The sequence below is a fragment of the Ipomoea nil genome, unplaced genomic scaffold (genome assembly GCF_001879475.1).
Source record: "Ipomoea nil cultivar Tokyo-kokei standard unplaced genomic scaffold, Asagao_1.1 scaffold2653, whole genome shotgun sequence".
NCBI lineage: Eukaryota > Viridiplantae > Streptophyta > Magnoliopsida > Solanales > Convolvulaceae > Ipomoea > Ipomoea nil.
In genome coordinates this window covers 3,673,515-3,684,452 of record NW_017619081.1, presented here as the reverse complement: position 1 = coordinate 3,684,452, position 10,938 = coordinate 3,673,515, and the positions used below count along the sequence as shown (strand labels likewise).

The 10,938-nt window shown below is 42.8% G+C and overlaps 1 protein-coding gene across 1 annotated transcript; it reads left to right on the top strand.

Annotated features, from left to right (window-relative positions):
• Positions 1-5,376: 5,376 nt before the first annotated feature.
• Positions 5,377-6,294, top strand: LOC109154719 (zinc finger BED domain-containing protein RICESLEEPER 2-like). The gene is made up of 2 exons (XM_019302451.1): positions 5,377-5,999; positions 6,124-6,294. The coding sequence occupies exons 1-2, from the start codon at positions 5,409-5,411 to the stop codon at positions 6,160-6,162; spliced, it is 630 nt and encodes a 209-aa protein (XP_019157996.1). The 5' UTR covers positions 5,377-5,408; the 3' UTR covers positions 6,163-6,294.
• The last annotated feature ends 4,644 nt before the right edge of the window (positions 6,295-10,938 follow it).

Genomic DNA, 10,938 nt, shown 5'->3' with positions numbered 1-10,938 from the left:
GTGTGCATGATACCCCAATCCGGTTGCGATCGGATTGGTTATTCCTGAGCTGCGGTTCAGAAGCTGGCTACGGTCAGATTTACACTCTTGGGCTGCGGTCCACCGTTTGGTTACGATCAAACGTTTCTACATGAGCGGCGGTTCATATTTCCTGGCTGCGGTCAGATGACATACTCTTGGGCTGCGGTCCACTGTTTGGTTGCGATCAAACTATGATTAGCTGCGGTTCATCGGTCGGTTGCGATCGACCCCTCTGTGTTGCGATACGGGGCAGGGTGCCGCGGGGCCGTGTCAGAGCTATATGCGCTGACCCTCATGTATGGGCATGCGATTGCTCTTGTGGCGCCAACAAAGTGTGCTTATGTGATGAGATATGGATAAGGTGTTGTTATGTGTGTTTTGAGAACGTGACTATAGGATTTATGCTAGCAACTGTATATGCTTGGTTATGTGCTTGTCTCAATCTATCGTGCCTGTTCTCTATGCTGGGAAACTGTATATGCTTGGTATAACTTTTGACTGTGCGTATCCCTATCTGTCGAGTCTATTCCCTGTTTTGAAAGCTAGAGTCTCTTAGGATACATCTTCATGCTTCGAAATGGTTTTTCGTATATCTACGTATATATCTATGTGTATTGTATTTCAACGCGTTGGAGTGGGTTACCAGCATCTCTCGCTGAACAGATATATTTGGCTTTCAGGCACAGACGAGTAGATCACTGGAGCGCGCTAGAAGCTTGGGGCGTACATTAGATAGTTTTCCCTTTCGGCCTGCGTGCCATGATTTTTTATTGATACTGATTGAGGTTTTAGAATTTAGCCTGTGCACCTGAGTTCTCTAGCTTGGGTGTGGCATAGCACCCCGTACTCTTATGTTATGTTTTGGATTTAATGAGAATTTACCTTTGTTATATAAGTCTCAAAAGTTTTCGAAAATTTCGGGGTGTTACAGTTGGTATCAGAGCCTAAGTTTGACCTTAGGATAAGACTCTTAAGACTAGACTTTAGGACATTAAGCTTAAACTCTAGGTACTTAGGAACATAGGATTTAGGAATCGTAGGACGCGCGGTGAGATTGTGAAACCTACACATAACCCCCTCACTTAATCCCTATCTGACTTAAAGAAACTCCCCCTTCACTTATTTCATCAAGGTAAGGACGCAAAATAACATCGACCTATGAACACCAGGATGACACCGAAAAGGAGACAGGTAGGAACACCGAAACTCCCCACTCAGGAATTCCTGACTCAGAATCTGCAACGCCTGGCCCAAATTGCCTAGGCACTAAGTACTACCGTTTCCCAACCATTACCAACAAACGAGAAATTGGAGATCCACCACCAAGTCTCGGCACACCTACCCCCCACCCTCTCGGGAAACGAAGACCCCACGACCCTCGAGGAGTGCATCGGGACTTTTGACACGATATCGAGGGCAACTAAATGCCCCGAAAGCCACCAAGTAAGAACAGCCTCCTTCTACTTCAGACATGAGGCCGACACCTGGTGGGCTCACGAGGGACCCACATGCGAACAAAGCCCCGGATTCAACTGGGAAACCCTAAAAACACGGCTACGAGAACAATTCTATCCCAACCATCTAAAAACCACCGTATACGAAGAGTTCCTCCACCTAAAACAAGGGGCAGCCCTAGTCACGGAATACTACCAGCAATTCCACAGACTGGCTCGCCTCACCCCCGAACTAGTGCCCACCGAGATGATTAGGGTCAAAAAGTTCATAGCAGGCCTTGATCCCGAACATCAGAAAGCCCTGGCCACGTAAGTACCAAGAACCCTCGGGGAAGCCTATGCCAAGGCATCCCAACTACAACAAGTAACAAACCTAACACGGGAGACACACCTGGGGTACAAAAGGAAACCTGAGGGGAATCACCCAAACCCCACCAGAGGGCCTAAGAATCTCAGGACCGTCTCGCCTCACAAGGTCACCACACCAACTACTCAAGGAAGAGTCCTTACCCTAAGCAAAGCCAGGATCGGAGACAGCAACATAGTCTCCGGAACCTTCCTAGTACACGCCACTGCCGCCACTATACTATTTGATTCGGGGGCTACCAACTCATTCGTAGCAACCGAGTTTGCCACTCAACTCGGCCTTTACACTAGCACCAGGGTCCAGCTCCAAGTCAAGGTGGCCTCTGGCGAAATCATAAAATGCGATCGCATGTACGAGAACGTGATGATCACCATCCAAGGAGTGGAATTTCCTAGCAACTTAATACAATTCAGACCGGATGGGGTGCAAGTGATACTGGGCATGGACTGGCTAAGGAAATTCCCAGCACAAATCCTATGCGGAGAACAAAAAGTGGTCCTACGGGGACCAAACGTTAAAAGGGTGTCATACTGCGGAACCCGTCAGGATCCAGGGATCAAACTTGTAAACATGATGAAAATGAAGAAATACCTAAACCAAGGAAACGAGGCCTTCATATGCTCGATCGAGGACCTCGACACCAAAACACCTGAACCACAAACCATTCCAGTGGTAAACGAATTCACCGACGTCTTTCCAGACGATATCCCCGGGGCGCCCCCAGCCAGGGAAGTCGAGTTCACCATAGACCTCGTACCTGGCGCCACCCCGATCTCCAAACCACCCTACAAGCTAGCACCAAAAGAAATGAAGGAACTAAAAACGCAACTTCAGGAAATGCTAGATAAAGGATACATCCGCCCCAGCTAGGGGTGGGAATAGGCCAGGCCCCTACCAGGGGCCTATGGCCTGGCCTGTTTAGGGCCTGGCCTGGCCTGGCCTGTTTAGTTAAAAGGCCAGGCTTAGGCCTAGTTAATAGCCTATTTAGTTAAATAGGCTTAGGCTTATATGTGAAAGCCTGGCCTACGAGCCTGCAGGCCTGGCCTGTTTATGTATATAATATATATAAAATATATATTTAATATTAATTATTTTATATTATATTTTATAACTAATATTTTGTAATAATTACAATATAACCCAGTATATATATATATATAAGTATAAAGTCAATATCTGATAACCCTAGGACTGTCTGCGTTTGTGGCTTTGTGGACACAAACTGTCCTGTACTCGTTTCTTCCCCAAAAATCGAAATCTTCGAATCGACTAACGCGACTCCGGCGAGGCTGCGGGCGGTGAGGCGGCGTGGCGAGGTGGCGACCGGAGTTGGACAAGCGGCGACCGCAGTTGGACGACTCAGACTGCTTTTCTGCTATCTGCTTGGTGGCGACCGGCGACCGGCGATCGGAGGTTAGTTTTATTAATATACGTTTGTTTGTTTAATTGTTTATTAAAGTAGACACTCAGACCTGCGTTTCATCACCTGTTTATTGAAGTAATATGCATACTGCCTTGACTGTTATTTAATATACACAGGCCTGAGTGTTGTTTAAGCAGAAATATGTGGCCACGATTATCAATTTATCACACACACTCTGACAATTATCAGAATAATAAAAACCAATAGCATGAACCCATACACGTAATAAACCTATTGAAAGCAAAGATCAAGTAATGAATCTGCTAATTAAAGGACACAGTGATTGTATATGGTCAACAAAGTAATTGACAGTAGTTATTATTTAGTTCAAATAACTAAATAAATAAATAACTAAATAAATAATGTTATGCACTTATGCACTAATAAATTGATTAGTTATACACTAATAAGGAACTGCAAGTCTGCAATGAGCAATTTAATTAGTTTATTACTATAAACAATTATTACTCAGTTTATTGATTAGTTAAGCAGACTAATAAATTGATTAGTTATAATATTAATTATTATAAACAACTAAACATAATTAGTTTTTTTTTTTTACTATAATTAGTTTATTACTATAAAGTTTATAGTTTAGTTGTTTATAATAATTAATATTAGATACTTAGATGTTACTTTGTTTATGTGTTTTAATGGCTGAATAATTATAAAATTATATAGGATGACAAGTAACAATACAAATGAATCTATTCCTGAAGAAGTGAATGTGCAAGTTACAACTACAACTCCATCAATTTCTTCAAGTCAACCAATTGAAAGTAACAATTCTGAAGAAGTCAATAGGGTTGATAATGATTCAATCTTAACAAAAAAGCGGAAAAAAACATCTCCGGTATGGAATGATTTTGAAGAAATTGAACTTGCTAATGGTACAAAGAAAGCAGTGTGTTTGTATTGTAAGGAAAAATACTCTACTGGTGGAAAGGGTGCAAGCACTAGCCATCTTAAGAGGCACTCAGAGATTTGCCTGCAACGGAAGTTGCATATCTCTCGAGAAAATAAACAAACAACGATACAATTTCGGCCGCCTAGTGAATGTGGTGGTAATCCCTTTATTGTTCCTAATGCTAAATACTCCAATGAAAAGATGAGAGAGATTATTGCTAGTGGAATTATGGTGCATGAGCGACCATTTAGCATCGTAGAGGATGACATGTTCATGTGGGCTTTTGAATATGCAAATCCAAATTTTAGAAGAGTCAGTCGTAAAACAACAAGAAGTGATTGTTTGCAATTGTATGAAGCTGAAAAGAATACTTTGAAAAGGATTTTGAATAATGTGAGTAAGGTTAGCATTACAACAGACATGTGGAAGTCAAGTCACCAAGTAGTTGAGTACATGGTTGTGACAGGTCATTTTGTTGATGCAAGTTGGAACCTTCAGAAGAGAGTTTTGAATTTTGTCAAAGTGCCTCCTCCTCGACGAGGAACAGATATAGCAAATGCTATTTTCAAGTGTTTGAGAGGATGGGGCATTGAGAATAAAATATTCTCAGTAACTGTTGACAATGCATCTTACAATGACTCTTGTGTTAGAAGTTTGAAAGAAAACATGTCATTGAGCAGTAAGTTAGTACTTGATGGTCAACTTTTTCATGTTAGATGTTGTGCTCACATTTTGAATTTGTTGGTGCAAGATGGCCTTAACACTATTAAAGATGTCATTCATAATGTTCGTGAAAGTGTGAAATTTATAAATTCTTCAGATGCAAGGCTAAAGTCATTCCATGAAGTTGTTGAATTAAAAGGATTGAAAGAAAGGAAACTTATTCTTGATTGTCCAACAAGATGGAACTCCACATTCTTGATGTTGTGTACTGCAAGTAAATTTAAGCATGCATTTTCAGATTACAATGAAAAAGAGCCCCATTATAAGTATGCACCATCATTTGAGGATTGGGACAAGATTGAGAAGGTTTGTAAACTTTTGGAGGTTTTTAATGATGCAACTCATGTCATCTCAGGTAGTGATTACCCTACTTCTAACTTGTATCTTGCTGAAATTCAAAGGGTGAAAAAGGTTATTGATAATGCAGCTGAGTGTTTTGACATGTTCATGCGTGAGATGGCAAAACCTATGAAAGCAAAATTTGACAAATATTGGGGGGAGTGTAATTTGTTAATGTCTATTGCATGTGTTTTAGATCCAAGGATGAAATTAAATGGTATTAAGATAACTTTTCCCTTATTGTATAAAACACCAAGTGATGTTGAAAAGAATGTGGAGAAGGTGAAAAGGGCATTAGAAGATTTATATCTTGATTATGTGAACTTGTATAGTCAAGATGCTTCTTCTACTAGTGGACATAGTGAAGTCAATGTTGAAAGCAGCACTCTGGTTGATGGTGGACAACAAATGGATAAAGGGATGCAAGAATTATTGAGTATGGTCTACCAAAGTCAATCAATTCCTCTTACGAAATCAGAGTTGGAGGCTTATCTTGAGGAAAATCTTTTTATTCCTTCTTCTACTTCATCCTTTTGTACCTTGGCGTGGTGGAAAAATAATAGTCCAAAGTTTAAAGTTTTATCAAAGATGGCTTCTGATATACTAGCTGTTCCTATTTCAAGTGTGGCATCTGAATCCACATTTAGTGCCGGGGGAAGAGTCATTGATGAATATCGTGCTAGCTTAAATGAGGAATCTATTGAAGCTCTTATTTGTGGTGGGGATTGGCTTCGTAACAAGTACGGGCTGAAGAAAAAACAAAAGGTAAGAATGTACTTGTTACTTTAATATTTTATATTATTTTATATTACTGCTTGTTACTTTAATTATGAGAACTTGAACTTGTAATTGACTTCATTATTTATTCTCAATTTTTTTCATTGTGTAGGGAGATTCTGGACAACAGGAGATTATGTTGAAGCCATGACTTGTTTCATTTTATGTTTGAATGCTATTGTTGTTATTATGTTTAATGTTTCATGTTTGTATTGTGAACTTATGATTTCTGTTGTTGTTAAACTTGTGAGTTGTGAATTTGTGATGGACTTTTGTATTATGGACATGTAGACTTGATGTTATCAAACTTGTATGGTTTTTGTATTATGAACTCGTACTTATTAAACTTGTAGGTGTTGTTTGACATTTTATTATAAAATATGAACTTAGTTTTGTCATTTATGAATATTGGTTGATTCACTTGATTGTAACTTAATAATATAATTATTTTTTTATAGGTATATTCATATATATATAATATTTAAAAGGCTTTAAAATGTAGGCTTTAAATAGGCTTTGAGCCTATTTAAATAGACTAAAAGCCTATTTAGAACCTATTTTGAAGCCTTTTTACTAAATAGGCTTTTAAAAAGGCTTCAGGCCAGGCCAGGCCTACTGTAGGCTCAGGCTTGAGCCTAAAAAAAAGCCTACATACAGGCCTAGGCCCAGGCCCAGGCTTTAAGTTTTCCTAACAGGCCCAGGCCTAATTTTAAAAAGCTTGGCTCGGCCTGGCCTATTTCCACCCCTAGCCCCAGCACCTCCCCATGGGGAGCACCAGTACTATTCGTTAAAAAGAAAGATGGGAGCATGCGCCTGTGCATCGACTACAGGGAACTTAACCAAGTCACAATAAAGAATAGGTACCCCCTTCCCCGGATCGATGACTTATTTGACCAACTTAAGGGGGCAGGGGTGTTCTCAAAAATTGACCTAAGATCCGGATATCACCAAATACAAGTGGCCAAACCAGACATTCAGAAAACGGCCTTCCGGACACGCTACGGCCACTACGAATTTACAGAGTTATATGCGCTGACCCTCATGTATGGGCATGCGATTGGTCCTCTGGCGCCAAAAAAGTGTGTTTATGTGATGAGATATGGATAAGGGGTGTTGTTATGTGTGTTTTGAGAACGTGACTATAGGATTTATGCTAGCAACTGTATATGCTATGTTATGTGCTTGTCTCTATCTATCGTGCCTGTTCTCTATGCTGGAAAACTGTATATGCATGGTATAACTGTTGACTGTGCGTATCCCTATCTGTCGAGTCTATTCCCTATTTTGAAAGCTAGAGTCTCTTAGGATACATCTTCATTCTTCGAAATGGTTTTTCGTATATCTCTGTATATATCTATATGTATTGTATTTCAACGCGTTGGAGTGGGTTACCAGCATCTCTCGCTGAACAGATATATTTGGCTTTCAGGCACTGACGAGTAGATCACTGGAGCGCGCTAGAAGCTTGGGGCGTAGATTAGATAGTTTTCCCTTCCGGCCTGCGTGCCATGATTTTGTATTGATACTGATTGAGGTTTTAGAATTTAGCCTGTGCACCTGAGTTCTCTAGCTCGGGTGTGGCATAGCACCCCATACTCTTATGTTATGTTTTGGATTTAATGAGAATTTGCCTTTATTATATAAGTCTCAAAAGTTTTCGAAAATTTCGGGGTGTTACACCACCTACCCGCGGCAAGTTTTGATGTCGCCGGCAGCGGGCAGGCGACTGGCCGCCGGGCACCCGTTGCCCGGAAATCCGTCGCCGGCGGGTGACCCTTCACTCACCGGCTACCCGCTGGAAATTCTCCCACTTCGGGATCCCAGCTTCCCCGTTTGATGTTCCCCCGACCCCCGTGGTGTCCCAACGGACTCCGTTTATCATGCCTAAGTCTAGTTTGATGTTTCGGGTACCGTTCGTAGGATAAATGAGTCTTATATATCGCATGCTAGTTGAATTGGTATCTCGTTGGCCTAGGTAAAAGAAGTATGAACCCCTTAGGATTATTCCTAGTATGTGGATGACCACGCATAGGTTTCGTTATACGTTTTCTCCCCTTTCCCAATGTGTTAATATGGGTTGCATGTGTTTGCTATGTGTTATGTGTGCATGATACCCCAATTTGGTTGCGATCAAATTGGTTATTCCTGAGCTGCGGTTCAGAAGCTGGCTGCGGTCAGATTTACACTCTCGGTCTGCGGTCCACCGTTTGGTTGCGATCAAACATTTTACATGAGCTGCGGTTCATATTCCTGGCTGCGGTCAGATGACTACTCTTGGGCTGCGGTCCACTGTTTGGTTGCGATCAAACATTATGATGAGCTGCGGTTCATCGGTCGGTTGCGATCGACCCCTCCGTGTTGCGATACGGGGCAGGGTGCTGCGGGGCCGTGTCAGAGCTATATGCGCTGACCCTAATGTATGGGCATGCGATTGGTCCTGTGGCGCCAACAAAGTGTGCTATGTGGTGAGATATGGATGGTTTGATGTTACGAATGTTATGAAAGTGTGACCATAGGATACATGCTAGTAAACCGTATATGCTTGGTTATGACTATTGGCTGTGCTTATCTCTATCTGTCGAGTCCGTTCCCTGTGCTTGTGAATTATGTGACTGTTGACTGTGCTTATCCCTATCTGTGGAGTCTATTCCCCGTTTTAAAAGCTAGAGTCTCTTAGGATATATCTTCATGCTTCGAAATGGTTTTTTCTTATATCTATATATATGCCTATATGTATTGTATTTCAACACGTTGGAGTGGGTTACCAGCATCTCTCGCTGAACAGATATATTTGGCTTTCAGGCACAGAGGAGTAGACACTGGAGCGCGCTAGAGTCTTGGAGCGTAGTAGTAGATAGTTTCTTTTCGGCCTGCGTGCCATGCTTATGCATTTACATTATTGAGGATATTAGTTAGTTAGCCTGTGCACCTGAGTTCTCTAGCTCAGGTGTGGCATAGCACCCCATACTCTTTATATTATGTTTTGGGATTTAATGAGAATTTACCTTTATTATATAAGCTTCAAAAGTTTAAAAATTTCGGGGTGTTACAGTTGGTATCGGAGCCTAAGTTTGACCCTAGGATAAGACTCTTAAGACTAGACTTTGAGACAATAGGCTTGAACTTTAAGTATTTAGGAACATAGGACTCAGGAACCTTAGGACGTGCGGTGAGACTGTGAAACCTACACATAACCCTCCCTCACTTATTTAAAGAAAACTCCCCCTCCGCTTATCGCATCAAGGTAAGAATGCAAAATAACATCGACCTATGAACACCAGGATGACGCCAAAAAGGAAACAGGCAGGGACATCGAAACTCCCCACCCAGGAATTCTTGACTCAGAATCTGCAACGCCTGGTCCAAATTGCCCAGGCACTAAGCGCTACCGTTCCCCAGCCATCACCAACAAACGAGAACTTGGAAATCCACCACCAAGTCTCGGCACACCAACCACCCATCTTCTCGGGGAACGAAAACCCCACGACCCTCGAGGAATGGATCGGGACTTTTGACAAGATATTCAGGGCAACCAGATGCCCGGAAAATCACCAAGTAAGAATAGCCTCCTTCTACTTCAGACATGAGGCCGACACCTGGTGGGCTCACGAAAGACCCACATACGAACAAGGCCCCGAATTCGACTGGGAAACCCTAAAAACGCGACTACGAGAACAATTCTACCCCAACCATCTAAAAGCCGCCATATACGAAGAGTTCCTCCACCTAAAACAAGGGGCAGCCCCGATCGCGGAATACTACCAGCAATTCCGCAGATTGGCTCACCTCACCCCCGAGCTAGTACCCACCGAGGAGATCAAGGTCAAGAAGTTCATAACAGGCCTTGATCCTGGACACCAGAAAGCCCTGGCCGCACAAGAACCAAGAACCCTCGGGGAAGCCTATGCCAAGGCATTCCAACTACAACAAGTATCAAACCAATCCCGGGAGACATACCTGGGATATAAAAGGAAACCTAAGGGGAGTCACACAATTCCCCCACGAGGGCCTAAAAACCCCAGGACCGTCTCACCCCACAAGATCGCAACGCCAACCATTCAAGGAAGAATCCTTACCCTAAGCAAAGCCAGGGTCGGAGACAACAACATAGTCTCCGGAACCTTCCTAGTACACGCCACCTCCGCCACTATACTATTTGATTCAGGGGCTACCAACTCATTTATAGCAACCGAATTCGCCACTCAACTCGGCCTTAACACCAGCACTAAAGTCCGACTCCAGGTCAAGGTGGCCTCCGGCGAAATCATGAAGTGCGACCGCATGTACGAGAACATAATGATCACCATCCAAGGAGTGGAATTTCCCAGCAACTTAATACAATTCAGACTGGATGGGGTACAAGTGATCTTGGACATGGACTGGCTAGGGAAATTCCAAGCACAAATCCTATGCGGAGAACAAAAAGTGGTCCTACGGGGACCAAACGGTAAAAGGGTGTCGTACCATGGGACTCGCCAGGGTCCAGAGATCAAACTTGTAAACATGGTGAAGATAAAGAAATACCTACACCAAGGAAGCGAGGCCTTCCTATGCTCGGTCGAAGACCTCAACACCAAAACACCCGAACCACAAACCATTCCAGTAGTAAACGAATTCGCCGACGTCTTCCCAGACGAGATCCCCGGGGCACCCCTGGCCAGGGAAGTTGAGTTCACAATAGACCTCGTACCTGGCGCTGCCCCGATCTCTAAACTACCATACAGGCTAGCACCAAAAGAAATGAAGGAACTGAAAACGCAACTTCAGGAACTACTAGATAAAGGTTACATCTGCCCCAGCACCTCCCCATAGGGAGCACCAGTACTATTCGTTAAAAAGAAAGATGGGATCATGCGCCTGTGCATTGACTACAGGGAACTTAATCAAGTCACAATAAAGAACAGGTACCCCCTTCCCCGAATTGATG